Consider the following 17447-nt stretch of genomic DNA (forward strand, 5'->3'; position numbering starts at 1 on the left):
CCTTTTATACCGTCTCTCTGCTAAGACCCACTGTGTCAAAAAATTGTTTTGTTTTATTCACTTTACATTCTTTATCTACTCTTCATTTTAGAGAATATCAGTGTCATAAGGCCTTTTGCTTGCTGTACACATATGGATGTGAGCCCTCATTAGGTGTTTTCAATACCACAATGTTAGATAGACTGAAATTGCAGTCACACAAAGGAGCTGTTGGACATTTTATTGAGCAAGGAATGAGCAAGCAAATATGGGCATTTGTAGAGGAAGAATAAAGGGAGAGGTGCTTGGGTCTAACTCTAAGTGCACAGCAGTCTATTCCATTGCTAATATCCATGCTGGTAAGCATCCATCAAGGAAAGATCATCCACTGGAGTGATGAGGCATTGCCAGAGACATCTGCATCCTACACAGTAACACTTGACACTAATTCATATACTATGACAGCTGGAGCTCAGCAAGACAATATAATTCTCCCATGGGATATCATGAACCACGAAAGAGCAGAATTCATGCTAGAAAAGTAAACAAACAAGGTTGTTCAGTGCTGGAAAAATTTAGGAAGAAATTTGAAGCTAGAGCTGTTTGACAAAATTTGACTGGGGAATGTAAAACAACCCTCTGCCCAGTATAACAACACTCAGCCTTCTTACGTAGTGTCTGATGATCTACAACATAATTATGTCCATCCACCATATGATATCTGTCTACCTTTAAGGGCAACAGACTTTTCCTTTTTGTCAAAACATCCCTTTTAGAATACCCTATGACTCATTCTAGGATCTCAGAAGTCAAGAATATAGCATACATTCTGTACATAGGACCCTCTCACTCCCACACAGGGGACCTTCAGGCTCATGGGATACAGAAATCCCTGAAAGCTTCATAGTAGGGAAAGTGATATGAAGAGGAATTGCCACTTTACACAAATTCACTGTATCTCCAGTGTGCCACTATCAGGGGATAAGCCAGCATTGAGTGTAAAGAGCAGCACTGAAGGACTCGTTTCCTTTAGGGGTAATGTGGACAAAAGCTTCCCTTATAGGTGTAAACATCTCTTCTCAAAAATGCAAACTATTATTGCCTCTTCCATTTCAACCAAGCAAAACTACAGTCATCTCAGAGTACAGAATTCACAGTTCTCTAATTTTTTATGTCTAGATATATTGTTCCCCTTGTCTGCTACATATACTGTCAATTCTTAATGAATGCATTCTTAATTAAGTTCAACCTACTTACACATACACATTTCTCCCAGTGTCACTTATATACTATTTCCAATTCTTCCCAAGAATAGTCCAAACACACTTTAAATTACTTACACACAAACACACACACACACACACAGACACACACACACACACACACACTTTCTTCCCTGTTTGTAAATATTGTAATTGTGTATGAATATTACCACAAATATACTTTCACAAACTTACAAGCTTGCACATCCCTCTACTTGAACAAAATGTCTTTGGCATGTGTTATATCCATACCTCCTGCTGATCAGCCTCTTCATTTAAGGGACAGTTGGTCAAGTCACCCTGTGTCTTCAAACATATTGTTTTGCCTAGAATCACATCAAAGAAAAATTTGGTTCCAGCCACCACCTAAGGAGAAATGAATGATTCACTTTTAACATTAATCTGAACTTCACATGAGCTCTTTTACATTCCAGTAAGTGAGACAGGACACAGAGAAAAGAGTGGTTCCAATACTTTGGAAAAGTACATAGCTTTGAGGAGTCAGCTGGCATGTATGCAATATAGATTTTGTATTAATCAATGCAAGGCTGATCATAGGGCCAGTGTTGTCTGGATCCTAAAGCACAGGACTAACTTTTGGCTCTAGCCACAAATGAAGAAGAAATTCTGTTCCGTTGAGTGATGTGTGAAAATTCACTATTAATTTTAACTAAATCCTTGTGAGAGGAGAAAATCCGTTCTTTCCTTATATTCCAACTCATCCATGCATGGACATGAACACATGGGATGCTTAACTTAAAGAAAGGTTCAACACAAACGAAATACACTTTTATATTGTCTCCACTTTAAATACAAATATTAAGAGGAATATTTTTGAGTGTGAAATTGTCAGATATGTTTTTTTAATTTTTATTTTAATACCTTTAGCTATTTTTACTACAGGGAATACTAGACTCATCCAGATAGATCTCTAGAGAAGAAAGTGGTGAGAGCAAAAAAAAGTATTAAGAACCCTGTGAGGTTTGGGGATTTAGCTCAGTGGTAGAGCGCTTGCCTAGCAAGCACAAGGCCCTGGGTTCGGTCCCCAGCTCCGACAAAAAAAGAAAAAAAAAAAGAACCCTTGAGACCTTAAATGAATCCCATGCATTTTCTAGTATATCAACTAAATGAGGTTCATCTATACTATTAAGTGTGCAATGGTCTATGATTCTCTAGTAGTTTTCTCATAATATGCTTCAATGAAGATGTTGATCTAGAAATGTTTTTATTTAAGGGTCCTATTTTTCAGATGATAATTCACTACGCAAAAATAAGTCTAGAGAGCCAAGAAATACAATCATGTTGACAAAGAAACAAGAGCAGGACATAGAAGAAAGTGTCAGGCAAACACATGAAGTGAAAAAAGGATATCAGTGACATTTTGTTTAAGTATCTCCACTACGTAACTCTCATGACTACTCATTAGTTACATCATTTTAAAGATTCATGGATAGATTATGTGAGAGCACTCTCAAGAGACTCAGAATCCACTCAGATCTGCAACAGTTATTACATAAAAGCATGGAAAATTTCCTTAATAATCACTTATCTGTTTCTCATTAAAATTATGTTGGCAATCTAGAGGACCACACAGTGGTTTCCTTTTACACTTGTACCATAATTGAGTAATGCACAGTACAACTTCTGATCATGTGAAAATCCTGTAAACAGGAAGAACTCAGTTATTCTTTATATCTTTGATATTCAGGGTTAGAAGGATAGAGTTTTCTCCTCTAACATTATGACACATTACTGTGTTTGTATTCATATTAGTAACACTGACCATGTGCTTGTGAGATGGTCTCGGTTAGATGGTTATATTTGGAGGGTTTTTAATATGATGAAGGACTGATAGTATATATTTTCTCATTGCTTCAATGTTGATCCTCTGGTTTAGCAGCCAATAATATGGACTTTTGGCCCCTTATTTTCTTTGCAAAATTCTCCTTTAGGTGCTCTCTATGCTGCTATGTTTAAGTAGAGTTCCCCATGGTCCTCTACACAAGTTTTGAGAGGATCATCCAGACTATGATCCAAAGATCAGATCTAGTGGAAGTAGAAGCAATTTTTCAAGTTGATTCCTTGGACAATCAAAGGTAAGCATGCAAAAAGAAGGTAAGGACCTCTAGAGTGGTTGTATTTCTACTACAAAAGGTCATAATTGGCATTCAACCTGAAGTAGCATTAGATCAAAAGAAATGATATTTTGTCTATATAGATATTTGCTATGATAGGTGATGATAGGTGTAAGCCCTGTTCTAAAAATGTGTTTTTACATGAGCATCATCATTTCTTAATACTTGTAATAGCTACATCATACTTCAGTGATATCACTTTAGGGGACCAAACCCTTCATACGCTGGGAAATATAGGCTTATCCTCATTGATGGGTTCAAGTGATTTACACAAAGTTCTGCAAATATTTAAACAAAGGAAACTCAGACAAAAGGAAGTTCTGAGCACATGAAGCCATTCTGAGAGTGGCTACTAAGGGATTCATGCAAATTGAGTCATCCTGTATATGAGAAATCTGTGTATAAATAAACGTTTGATTTATTTGTAAAAATATTTTAAAATATATAAAAATTGCATTTTACCTGATGGAAAATATTCACTGCACAGTTTGCTAACCAAACATTTAAAAATTGCTCACCCAGAGATGCATATTCTTGGGTCAATGGTGGAAGTTGGATCAAAGACAATCAAATATAGTAGTAAAGAACATAGGATGGATTGACAGAGAGCCCTTGTGCTATAGTTGTGAATTCTCTTGATATTTGTCCATTAACAAAATAAGAATTATATAAAAGACACTAAAAATTTCAAGAACAAATAGTAGTTGTGTTGAGAATTTACTTTTTTGGTCACACAATAATCTGTTGGCAATGTCTCTGGGCTGAAGACGGCAAATGCTAAAAAGATTTTCTCAGAAGACCTGTTGGAGAACCTCTGTTCTGGTGTGGCTGAGAAGTTTATCAAGAAACAGGCATGCCAACACTGAAAGCATATTCTTACATTTCAAAGGAGTGAAGCAGAGGTTATTGCAGTTTGGGTAAGCTCACCTACATGCACTTTTACAGGACAGAAAATATCTAAGGAAAAGACATACTGAAGTAAATAACATGCAAATACTGCCAATATGTCCACCTAAAATCACTACTTACAAAACAGACTAAAAGAGAGTCAGAGAGCAATAGGTTGGAGAGAATGTTAGATGGACTAAGGAGATATAGGTGTCCCTCTATAAGTCAGGGTCTCTCAATAAATAGTGACATACCTGCTTTTGGACATCCTTCACTTCCACCACACGGCTCAGGTACAAGTCACTGTTCTTTTCATTATACTCATTGACAGCATAGTTCAATGCTTCTGAGGCTCCTTCCTCCTCCATGCTAGACTTCTCTATGCCACCCAGAAAGTGACCTAGAACAGGACAAAGTCTCATGTTCAAAACTAATATAAAGGTAGTCAGTAGAAATAGTTGAGCATGGAGCAGGTAGGCCATGATCTTCTTAGAAATGGACTAGGATCCAAGACAAGGAGAGGAACTGCAGTAAACCTGGATTAGGCAGCGAGTACAGCTTGCAAGTGAGTTAGCCTTTTATCCTGTACTCTTGGTTTGCATTGGCTCCTTCCCAGTACCATATTTTTTTACCCTTTCCCCTCCTTTTTCTATTTCTGCACTCTATATTTGCTCTCTTCTCATTTCTCAAACTGGTTGCCAGATCTTCATCCTCTCTGTCTCTTTGTGGGCCACATCATCACATTCCCCAAATGCCCATATCTTCTGTATCTCCCTTATTTCGTATTTTTCCTCAGCTCCAGGTGATCTCTTCACCCTAACTTTCTCCACAAGTCTTAGTCTTCATATGTTGGCTCTCATAGGTTGGTATTCTTGCTTAACTGAAAATACCAACTTTCTCTGACCTTCAAATTCCTTCAACATCCAAGTTGAACCCTTGGTGTTCCAGAAATTCTTTCGTTTTTGCATCCTAACAGAGTAGTATCATCGAAGGTCAAGATAAACAATTCGAGGGGTTGTATTTCAGGAGATATGGGATCATTCATAATGTCCTATTCTGAAGCAAAACTTCTGAAACAACCTTTAACTTAGCCAAAGGGAAGTGAATTTTTCCACAAATATTAATACCAGTCATTGCGTACAGTGAAGGAAGCTACTTAAAGGTGGCTTTATGGCTTACTCTTTGGACAGAGGGCAAAGATAGGAAAAACTATCTGCCCTTTGACATTTGTTTATTTAACTTGAGAGGAATTAGATAGGTAGGAAAAATAGCAACAGGACTCGAGTGATGTCTCATAGGTCAAGAACACTTGATGTTCTTCCTGAAATCAGAAGTTAATTACTCAGATTCCAACTAAGGTAGTTGACAATTTTTAATGACCAGCTAAGTTGAAGCAATGCTTCTGGGCTCTAGGGTCACTTGTAAACACACACACACACACACACACACACACACACACACACACACACACACACACACAAACACATTCACTCACTCCCTCACACATGTACAAGCACAGACATACTTCTGTATAGCTAAAACAAATTAAAATAAATCGTTCTTAAGAAAAATAAAATTTAAATAGGGTTTCTTTGTTATGTAAATCAAATGTGTAGAAATTCCCTTGTTTGTTAACAGAGTAAAAACCATCCTTACTAAATTTCCTGAGATTTTTGTGGTCAGATTACTGTCATTTTACTTCAGTCAAGTTACAAATGGTAGATAGATAAGATTTCAAGGTGAAGACAAGAGTACTTGCAGAGTTTATATTGAAATGTCACAAGAAAAATATGAGAAAATGTGGGTTTAGATCAAAAATAATCACGTACATTTTAGCTATTCTTTTCAGGGATTTTTGTTTGGCTAACAGTAATAAATTGGACATATGTTCAGTCTATAATCCAAAGCATATCTGATGATGATAAGAACCAGCTTTGTTAAAATATATAATTGATATCATTAATTATAATCTCATGTTTTCCTTTTTTAATTATCTTCAGATAGTATTATATACTTTAAAAATATTAATAAGTAATATCTTGTGATATCACAGTATATCCTGTGAGTTATATAAAACTCATTGCAAATATACTCCAAATTAAAAATTCAAAATGGTAAAAGAATCTATGAAGATCTTATAAAATAAGCTATATTTCCCTTTTAGGTTCCATAGCTCTTTGATGTTCTTTAAATTCTTATGAGCACTTCTTTGAGTACTCAGACTTCATGTTTACTTATTACTTACATTATATTTAAATAACTAACCAAACCACTACTGTGATATAAATTCCATTAAGTGTAATAGTCCTCTCTTTTGTTCAGCCTGATGTCAGAATGCTGAAAAAAGTGGAACTCTTCATGCTGATGAGGAAAAAAATAGAGTACCATAGTTCCTTGATAATGATCCAAAACTCAGACAAAAATTCTGAGTTATTAAAGTAGTATTTTTCCATTTGTACAGAATTCTGATTGAATTTCAAACACTTACCTTTAGTGTCCATGGAATATCTTAGGCATTCAGGTAATAAATCAAACCTTCTTCTTTGACAGAAAGGAAGGTGATATAATATCTCCTCACTCAACCATCTGAAACTTGGTTTCTAGAAACGTGAAAACCTCTAGTTGGACATGTGAAGAATATGAGCATCTCCCTGCAAGATTAATTGTTGTGCAACATTCACCCCAAAGAGCAAAGACAGCATGTTACCTGTCTTTAGATCAGATCTGGATCTCATGGAATTTGAACTTTTCAAGATCAATTCATGTCATTTTCTTTTTTTTTAAAATATTTTTAATTAGACATTTTAAATTTTCCATTTCAAATGTTATAGCATTTCCTGATTTCTCTTCCATAAATCTCCTATCCCATTCTCCTCCCCCTTTATCTATGAGGGTGTTCCCACAACATCCAGATACATCTTTCTGCCTCCCAGACCTGACATACACCTGTACTGGGGCTCTAGCCTCGGGAGGTCCAAGACCTTCTCATCCCACTGGTACCTAACAAGGCCATTGTCTGGAGCCATGGATCTGTCCATCTCTATACTTTAGATGGTGGTTTAGTCCCTGGGATTTCTGGTTGGTTGATATTATTTTCATTATGGGATTGGAAACCATTTCAGCTCCTTTGAGTCTTTCTCAAACTCATTCTCTGGGGACCCAGTTGTCAATTCAACGATTGGACATGAGCATTCACCTCTGTATTGGTCATAATCTGTCAGACCCTCTCAGAAGACAGCATGCATTTCTTGGCTTTAGCAATATTGTCTTCGTTTGCTGGCAAGATATATATGGACTGGATCCCTAGGTGGGGCAGGCTCTGAATGGCCGTTCCTTCAGTTTCTGCTCCAAAGTTTGCCTCCATACATACTACTGCAAAATTTTTTATTCCTGCTTCTAAAAGGACTGAGGCATCCTCACTTTAGTATTCCTTCTTCTTGAACTTCATTTAGTCTGCGGATTGTACCTTGGGTTATTCAAGATTTTAGGCTAATATTCACTTATCACTGAGTGCAAACCATGTGTGCTTTTTTGTGATTGGGTTACCTCATTCAGGATGATATTTTCTAATCCCATTGATTTGCCTATGAATTTCAAGAAGTCATTGTTTTTAATAGATGTGTAGTATTCCATTATATAGATATATCATATTTTCTGTATCCATTCCCCTATTGAGGAATCTTTGTATTTTTTCCAACTTCTATCTATTATAAATAAAGATGCTATAAACATAGTGTAACATATGTCCTTGCTATATGTTGGAGCATCTTTTGGATATATGCCCAAGAGTGGTATAGATGGGTCCTCAGGTAGTACTATGTCCAATTTTGTGAGGAACAACCAGACTGCTTTCCTGCGTGATTGTACCACCTGACAATCCCATCAACAAAGGAGGAGTGTTCCTTTCTCCACATCTTCACCAGAATCTGTTGTCAACTGAGTTTTTTAACTTAGCCATTCAGATTGGTGTGAGCTGGAATCTCAGAGTTCTTTGATTAGCACTTTCCTGATGAATAAGGATGGTACCATTTCTTTAGGTCCTTCTCAGCCATTTGATATTCCTCAACTGGGAATTATTTGTTTAGCTCTGTAACCCCTTTTTACTAGGGTTATATATTCTGTGGAGTCAAACATATTGACTATTTTGTATATATTGGATATTAGCCCTCTATTGGATTTAGGATTGGCAAAGATCTTTTCCAGTCTGTTGGTTGCCATTTTGTCCTAATTACTGTGTCCTTTGCCTTACAGCAGCTTTGCAGTATTATGCAGTCCTATTTGTTGACTCATGATGTTAGTGCATAAGCCATTTGTGTTCTGTTGCGGAAAATTTCCTAAGTACCCAGGTTTATAAGGTTCTTCACCACTTTTCCTTCTATTACATTCAGTTTATCTGTTTTTATGTGGAGGTCCTTGATTCACTTGGACTTAGCTTTGTACAGGGTGATAAAAATGGATCAATTTTCATTCTTCTACAATCTGACCTCCAGGTGAACTAGCTCCATTTGGTGAAAATACTATCTTTTTTCTACTGGGTGGTTTTAGCTCCTTTTTCAAAGGTTAAGTGAGCATAGGTGTGTGGGTTCATTTCTGGGTCTTGAATTCTAATCCATATGTCTGCCTTCCTGTCTCTATACCAATATCATACAGTTTTTAATCACTATTGCTCTGTAATACAGCTTGATGTCAGGGATGTGAATTTCGAAAGGACTTCTTTTATTGTTGAGGATAATTTTCGCTATCCTGCGGTTTTTGTTATTAGAAATTAATTTAAAAATTGCTCTTTCTAACTCTATGAAGAATTTAGTTGGAATTTGATAAAGATTGCATTAAATCTGCAGATTTCTTTTGGCAAGATGGCCATTTTTATATTATTGATCTTGCCAATTCATGAGTATGGGAGATGTCCATTTTCTGACATCTTCTTCAGCTTGTTTGCTTAGAGACTTAAAGTTCTTGTCATACAGATCTGTCACTTGCTTCCATAGAATCACACAAAGGTATTTTATGTTATTTGTGGCTATTATGAAGGGTGTCATTTCCCTAATTTCTTTCTTAGCCTGTTTAACCTTTGAGTAGAGGTAGGTTACTGATTTGTTTGAATTAATTTTACATTCAGTCACTTTGCTGAAGTTGATTATCAGCTGCAGGAGTACTCTGGTGGAATTTTGTGGCCACTTAAACATACTATCTTATCTGCTACAAAGAGTGATGTTTTGACTTCTTTTTTTTCCAATTTTTATTCCTAAGACCACTTTTTGTTGTCTAATTGTTCTGGCTAGGACATCAAATACTATATTGAATGAGTAGGGAGAGAGTGGGCAGCCTTGCCTAGTCCCTGATTTTAATGGGGTTGTGTAAGTTATCTATATTTAGTTTTACACTTGCCACTGTACATTGCTGCATATTTCTTTTACTATGTTTATGTGTGTGCCTTGAATTCCTGATCTTTGCAAGTCTCAAAGACTTGGAAACAAATGGGTGTTGAATTTTGTCAAAAGCTTTCTCAACATCTAAGGAAATGGTCATGTATTGTGAAAATATTAGTTTTTTTTCCTTGAGTTATTTGGTTTTTGGAGTGGATTATGTTGTTGAATTTCTGTAGGTTGATTCATTCTTATATTCCTGGAATGAAGAATACTTGATCATGGTAAATGATCATTTACTATGTTCATGAATTTGGTTTGGCGAAATTTTAGTAAGTATTTTTGCATTGATATTCATGAGGGAAATTGGTCTGAAATTCTTTATTTGTAGGGTGTTTGTTGATTTATGAATAAGTGGCTTAAAAACAAATTGGATAGTGTTCCTTCTGTTGCTCTTTTTTGGACAGTATTGTAATTAGGTCTTCTTAGAAAGTCTGACATAATAATGTGCTGAAACCATTTGGTCCTAGTTTTCTTTCTTTATTCCTTCCTTCCTTCCTGCCTTCCTTCCTTCCTTCCTTCCTTCCTTCCTTCCTTCCTTTCTTTCTTTTTCTTTATTCTTTTTTTCTTTTTATAGTTGGGAGACTTACAATGACTATATCTATTTCTTTAGCATTTATGGGACGGTTTAGATGTTTATCTGATCCTGATTCAACTTTGGTGCCCAGTATCGGTTTAGAAAATTGTCCATTTCCTACAGATTTTCCAGTTTTATTGAGTACAGGCTTTTGTAGTAGGAGCTGATGATTTTCTGATTTTCCTCAGTTTCTCTTGTTATGTCTCCATTGTCATTACTGATTTTGTTAATTTCAATACACACTTTGTGCCCTCTGGTTGGTCTGGCTAAGCATTTTTCTATCTTGTTGATTTTCTCAAAGAACAAGCTCCTGATTTTGTTGATTCTTTATATATTTTTATTTAATTCTACTTGTTTCAGCTCTGGGTTTGATTATTTCCAACTGCCTACTCCTCTTAGGTGAATTTGCTTGTTTTTGTTCTTGAGCTTTGTGGTGTGCTCTCAAGCTGTTAGTGTTTGCTTCCTCAATTTTCCTCTTGAGGGCACTTAGAGGGGTGAGATTTCCTCTTAGTACTGCTTTCTTTGTATCCCAAAATTTGGTTATATTGTGAATTATTTTTCATTAAATTCTAAAAGGTCTTTAATTTCTTTCTTTATTTCTTCCTTGACTGAGTCATCATTGAGTAGAGCACTGTTCAGGTTCCACGTGTATGTGGGTTTTCTGCTGCTTTTATTGTTATTGAAGACCACCTTTAGTCCAGGGTGATCTCTTAGGAAGCTGAGAATCATTTCATTCTTCATGTATCTGTTGAGGCCTTATTGTATGATCAATTATATTGTCCATTTTGGAGAATGTATCATGAGGTGCTGAGAAGAAGGTATACTCTTTCATTTTGGGATGAAATGTTCTATATATGTCTGTTAAATTCATTGGGTTCGTAACTTCTGTTAGTTTCACTATGTCCATGTCTTTTTCTGTTTCCATAATCTTTCTACCAATTATAGTGGGATGTTAAAATCTACCACTACTGTTGTGTAAGGTGCAATATATGCTTGAGCTTTAGTAAAGTTTCTGTTATAAATGTGGGTGCCCTTACCCTTGAGGCATAGATATTTGGAATTGAGAGATTATCTTCATAGTTTTGTCTTTGATGAGTATGAAATGTCCTTTATATTTTTTGATAACTTTTTGATGAAAGTCTACTTAATTCCACATTATAATGGCTATTCCAACATTTTTCTTGGAATCATTTGCTTGCAATTCTTTTCCAGCCCTTTACTCTTAGGCAGTGTCTGTCTTTCTGTCTTTGTCACTGAGGTTTGTTTCCTCTATGCTGCAAAAGAACAGGTCCTCTTGATATATCCAGGCTATTAGTCTATGTCTTTTTTATTGGAAACTGAGTCCATTGATGTTAAGAGATATTAAAGAATAGTGAAAGCTGTTTTCTGGGTTTTTTGTTGTTGTTGTTGTTGTTGTTGTTGTTGTTGTTGTTGTTAGAAGTGAAATTATGTTTGTGTGCCCATAATCTTCGTGTCTGTTGCAAGAAGATTATTTTCTTGTTTTTTCTATGGTATAGTTTCCTTTCCTTCCTCCCCTAAAAGAACTGCCCTTCCTCTTGCCTGCCTTTCTCTCATACCCTCTCCATTTCTTCATAGCAAAGGGGAAGACTTCTTTGGATATCAAGCCACCTTGGCATATCATGATGCATGAGACTGGCTGCATCCTTTCCTCTTGAGGCTAGAGAAGGGAGCCCATGCAAGGAAAAGGAATCCAAAGGAAGGCAGCAGAGTCAGAAACAACCCTTGCTCCTGCCCTTAGGAGTCCCATTTGAAGACCAAGCTGAACATATATTATATATGTGCAGAATACATACTCTAGTGGTTCAGTCTCTATGAGCCAGAATAAGCAGTTTATTAGCTTCTTTTGGTTTGTTTGTGGTGTCCTTGATTCATTTGGTCCCTACACCAACCTTCCTCACTTACACTGGATTTCCCAAGTTTACCTTGTATTTATCTCTGAGTCTCTACCTCAGTTTCAATCACTTGTTCAAAGATTAAAGATGACAATTATCATAGGTTCTTGTCTTAATTTATCAGAGTACGATTCATACTTTCAGGGTTGGATACTCTATGATCTTCAGTTGGGCCAGCCATTGATTGGACATCACTCAAGTCCTGCTCCACCTTTATTACATCACATCTTAGAGGTAATACAAATTGTAGGTGTTAGGTTTGACAGATGGGTTTGTATCCCAGTCCCTTCACTGCATGCCTTGTCTGGTTATAAGAGCTGATAATTTTATGTTCCATACCATTCATTCTTCAGAGTCTTTTCCAGGGTTACCTTCATAGATTGCTGGGAATTACCACTGAGATGAGTTTTACCTCATCTAAGAGGTGACCCTTACAATCTACTCCAGAAAAAAAATCTACTTCTATATGCCAGTTCTCTTACGCAACTCTCCCCTCATTTTGTCTTCCTTATTCCTTTAATCACCATAACTGCCACTCAGATTCCTATATCCATTAACATCCAAATGTCCATTATATTTCTCCTTTTCAGTGAGATTCTAAAGTCCTCCCTTGGGCCCTCCTTGTTATTTAGCTTCCTTGGGGCTGTGGATTGCGCCATAATTATTCTGTGCATTATTTCTTATATCCACATATAAGTGACTACCTACATACCAAGTTTGAGTTCATAGGTCAGGGAAACCTTGCCTTGTATAATTTTTTTCAAATCCTTTTCATTTTTTTCTGAGAATTTCATGATTTCATCCTTTTGCATAGCTGAGCAATACTCCATTGGGTAAATATAACACATTTTATTTATCCATTCTTCAGTTGACAGACATCTGGGTTGTCTCCAGTTTCTGGCTATTATGAATAAATGAACTATGATCATAGTTTAATTAGTGTCCTTGTGGTAAAATTAACGAAATCAATTTCAAAAGTGTTTATAAAAGTTTGTAGTCCTACCAACAATATCATATTGTTCCCTTTCCTCCATGCTCTCAGAAACATGAGGTGCTACTTAAATTTTTGATCATAGCCATTCTGGTTTTTCAGATATTTTGATTTAGATCCCCCTTATGACCAAAGATCTAGAACATTTCTACAAGTCTAATGCTACTCAGCCATTAGAATTTCCTGTGTTGAGATTAATCTGCTTAAAACTGTACCTACTTTTCAATTGTTTTATTTCATAGGTTGATGTCTCATTTCTTAAGTTCTTTACCTCTGTCATATGTAGGATTGGTAAAGATGTTTTCCTAGTCTGTTGGCTGCAATTTTACATTTTGATGGATTTTTTTTTTTGCTTTAAGGAACGTTTTGAGCTTCATGAAGTCCAATTTATTAATTGTTGATATTTGTGGCTGAGCTGTTGGTGTTCTATTCGGTAAATTACCTCCTCTGCTAATGCACTCAAGACAATTTCACACTTACTCTTCTAATAGATTTAGTGTGCCTGGTAATATGTTTAGGCATTTAATCCACTCTTACTTGAGCTTTGTGCAGGGTGATAATGTTTACCTATTTGTATTCTTCTACAGACAGACTTCCACATAGTCCAGTAACATTTGTAGAAGGTTTTTTTTTTTCATGGCACAATTTTGTTTGTTTTTCAAAACTCAAGTGTTCATAGGTAGTTTGGGTTGTTTTGGGATACTTCATTCTCTTCCATTTACCAACCTGTTTGTAGTAATGCTAATACCATGTGTTGTATATGAGTGGATTATAGCCAGGGACTGTATGACCATTGTAATATTTTAAGGTCAAAATTTATATTTATTTCAAACTACACAATATTTTAGTCTGTATTTTTGACACATCACTATCATTCTTGAATTAAGTGATTATCATCCAGGCTGATCCATTTTCTAGATGTTGTGAATTGAAGAGCTATGAATGTTGAAGAGCATATAACTCTCCTGTCATAGAGAATACTTACTGTTTGCCTGTGAATGAAATACTTGGGTCATGTTACAATATTTATTTATTTAAATTTTATTTAATATTTATATTTCCTCTTGTTCTGTTATTTTAAATTCAATCTAAGATTTTATGAGTGTGTGTGTGTGTGTGTGTGTCTGTGTCTGTTTCTGTGTCTGTGTATCTGTGTATCTATTTGTAGTTATGTGCAGATAAGTACAAGTTACCAAAGAGATCAGAGACATTAGGTTCACTTAGCTAGTATTATAGAAGATTGTCAGCTACTTGACTTGATTATTGTTAAATGAACAAAAGTCTCATGGAAGAACATCATGTGTTCTTTGCCTGTGACCAGCCCAGCATTTACCATGACTAAGATAGACAGCAATGAATGGAATAGGCATTTGCTGGAACAAAATTTGAATTGATGGGTAAAAATTGTTTACTATGTAGCAATTAATCCCTTATATTCAGCCTTTGCTATTCAAAAGAAGGCCAAAACTGCAGCCTGCTTGTATTAGCTCCTATTGTTAGCAGCAGGAGAATAAGAAAAAAAATAAAAAGACAGACATTGGCTCTTTTTTTCTCTCTGTCTCAAGGAATTCTTGCTGGACAGACAAGGTGCTCAGAATTGATTAATTCTTCATGAACCACAGAGAAAAGAAGGAAATAAAAAAAGTCAATCACAAAGAAAAAATACTTATTCACTGTGGATAAAATGGAGAAAAGAAGTTACAACAAACAATTATATTTTTTCCTGTATTTTTTAATTGACTATGTTGTTTATTTAAATTTCAGATGTTGTCCCACTTCCCAGTTTCCACTCAACAAGCACCAAATCCCTTCCCCTTCCCTTGCTTCTGTGCAGATGCTCCTTTAAAACCTTACCCCCACCTGTCTTTCCACTCAAGAAAGCCACTGTGTTGTTTCATCAAGCCCCCTCAGGACCAAAGGCCTCCCATTCTATTGATGTCAGATAAGGCAATTCTCTGATATCTATGTAGCTTGGGCCATGGATCACTCCATATATATTCTTTGGTTGGTGGTTTAGTCACTGAGATTTATAGGGAAGTCTATTTAAAATATAATATTGTTCTCCTTACAATGTTGAAATTCCCATCAGTTCCTTCATTCCTTCCCCTGGTCCTTCCCTTGTGGATCACTGGATCGATGTAATGGTTGGCTGTATCTCCATCTGTATTAGTGAAATGCTGGCAGAACCTCTCAGGGGACAATCATACTAGGCTTCTCTTAACAAGCTGTTCTTGGCATCAGCAATACCCTCTGGACTTCGGTGTATGCAAATGGGATGGATCCCTAGGAGTGCAGTCTCTGGATTTTTCTTTCTTTCTTCAGTCTCTGCTCCATGTCTGTTTCTCTGTTTCCTTTAGATAGGAACAGTACTGGCTGAAAAATTGTGAGGGTTAGGCAGCCACATCCCTCAAATAGGGGTGGCACCTACATAGTGAAGTTACTCTCTACAGGCTCAAAACTCCCCTTTATTGGGTATATCAACTAAAGTCATCCCCATAGAGTCCTGAGAGCCTCTCACTTCCCTGGCATCTGAGATTTTCTATCCCCTCCTTTCCCGCCTGTTCCTCATACCTCACTGCTACATATTTCTATTCAATTTCCTGACCATCTATACTTCTCTTCTTTTTCTTTCCATAGCTCACTCTGCCCTGTCTAATTCTCCCCCCTCTAAACTCCTTCCCAGGTACCTCATTCCCTCTGCCTTCAGTGCTTATATTGTTGACTTAACCATTCTTAGATGGCTTTTGACAGTTCTTTTTGTTGTTGTCATTTGTTTTGGTTTTTAATAATTTTATTTTTCTTGGATATTTAATGTATTTTAATTTCAAATGTTATTCCCATTCTCCCCCCTACTCTACATCCTCCTCCTACTTCTATGAGGTTGCTCCCCTCCCCATCCACCCACTGCAACCTCAATGCACTGGCATTACCCTACATTGGGGAAACAAGCTTTCACAGGACTGGGGACTTTTCCACCAATTGATGTTGAACAATGCCATCCACTACAACATATGTGACTCGAGTCATGAGTCCCTCCATGTGTACTCAATGATTGGTGGTTTTGTCCCTGAAAGCTCTGGTGTGTCTGGTTGGTTGATATTTTGGTTCTTCCTATGGTGCTGCAAACCCATTTATCTTCTTCAGTATTTTTTCTAACTCCTCTATTGGGGTTCCCTTGTTCAGTTCAATGGTTAGCTGCAGCCATCCTCATCTACATCATTAAGGATCTTGTGGAAGCTCTCAGGAGACACCCATATCTGGCTCCTGTCATCAAGCACTACCTGGCATCAGCAATAGTGACTGTGTTTGGTGGGAGCATATAGAATGTATCTCCAGATGGTGACAACACTGAATGACCATTTCTTCAGCCCCTATTCCACTCTTTGTCCCTGTATTGACAGCTCTTAAAGCTGACAAAAATTTTAGCCATTCATTTTTACTTACCTAAGATTCATCTAAGAAAATATAATATCGATCTACTAAAGTAAATGAGTGTATGTTTATGGCTTTAAAATTTGACTTTAGTCTTTGGTTCTACAAAATAAAAGACGTTCTTCCCTTTCACACATATGGGCACACTTCAATACATTGTTTTTAAGAACTGATAGGTAATTAATTCTCAGAGTACAGTTTAGAATAATACAAGGAAAAAGGGAAAGTGCTCTATGTTGATGTTGACTTGAGTAACATGTGTTTTGCTTCTGGACAATACAAAATGTAATACAAGTGGTATCATGTGTTTTCTCTGATTCTTCTAGTGATAAATATTTCAATCATAGAAAAAAGTCCACGTACAACAAATAGGAAATAAGGAGAAAGAACAATAAAAAAATACAGGAGACCAACTACCTTTTGGATGAAACACTAAATATATATATATACATATATACATATATATAGTATATATATATATGTATATATATATATATATATATAAAATAGAATGCCCTATGTAATTTAATTTTAGTCTTTGCAGTAAAGGTTGATCCTAAATATAACTGAGTGTTTCAGTTCATGGGATATGTTCAGATATGATTCACACATAATTTGGAGTACATTGACTCCAGAATCCTGAAAGTATTACATGTCTTGGAATCAAATACTCATGAAGGATTGAGGGATTAATTTTCTTCTTTGAATTTTTCTTTTGTTTTGTTGTGTATATGCTGGTCCCACAAACATACCTCTTCTTTGTCTTCTTAGCCAAAGAAAATTATTCATTTTTCCCAATCCCTTTGTCAGAGAACATAAAGAGTTCGGAACTCTATAAGACTGC

The 17447-nt window shown here is 36.2% G+C and overlaps 1 protein-coding gene across 3 annotated transcripts in view; it reads right to left on the reverse strand.

Annotated features, from left to right (window-relative positions):
• Positions 1–205: 205 nt before the first annotated feature.
• Cyss (cystatin S) overlaps positions 206–17447 on the reverse strand; it is a 38358-nt gene continuing 21116 nt past the window's right edge. For 2 of the 3 annotated variants that reach the window (XM_087651042.1, XM_087651041.1), the window contains exons 2-4: positions 4519–4664; positions 1494–1607; positions 207–512 (exon numbers count right to left, since the gene is read on the reverse strand). In XM_087651042.1, the coding sequence (XP_087507168.1) occupies positions 429–512; positions 1494–1607; positions 4519–4632 (312 nt within the window). In that variant the 5' untranslated portion in view covers positions 4633–4664 and the 3' untranslated portion in view covers positions 207–428. 3 annotated transcript variants of the gene reach the window in all.

This window comes from Rattus norvegicus, chromosome 3 (assembly GCF_021556685.1).
Source record: "Rattus norvegicus strain SHRSP/BbbUtx chromosome 3, alternate assembly SHRSP_T2T, whole genome shotgun sequence".
NCBI lineage: Eukaryota > Metazoa > Chordata > Mammalia > Rodentia > Muridae > Rattus > Rattus norvegicus.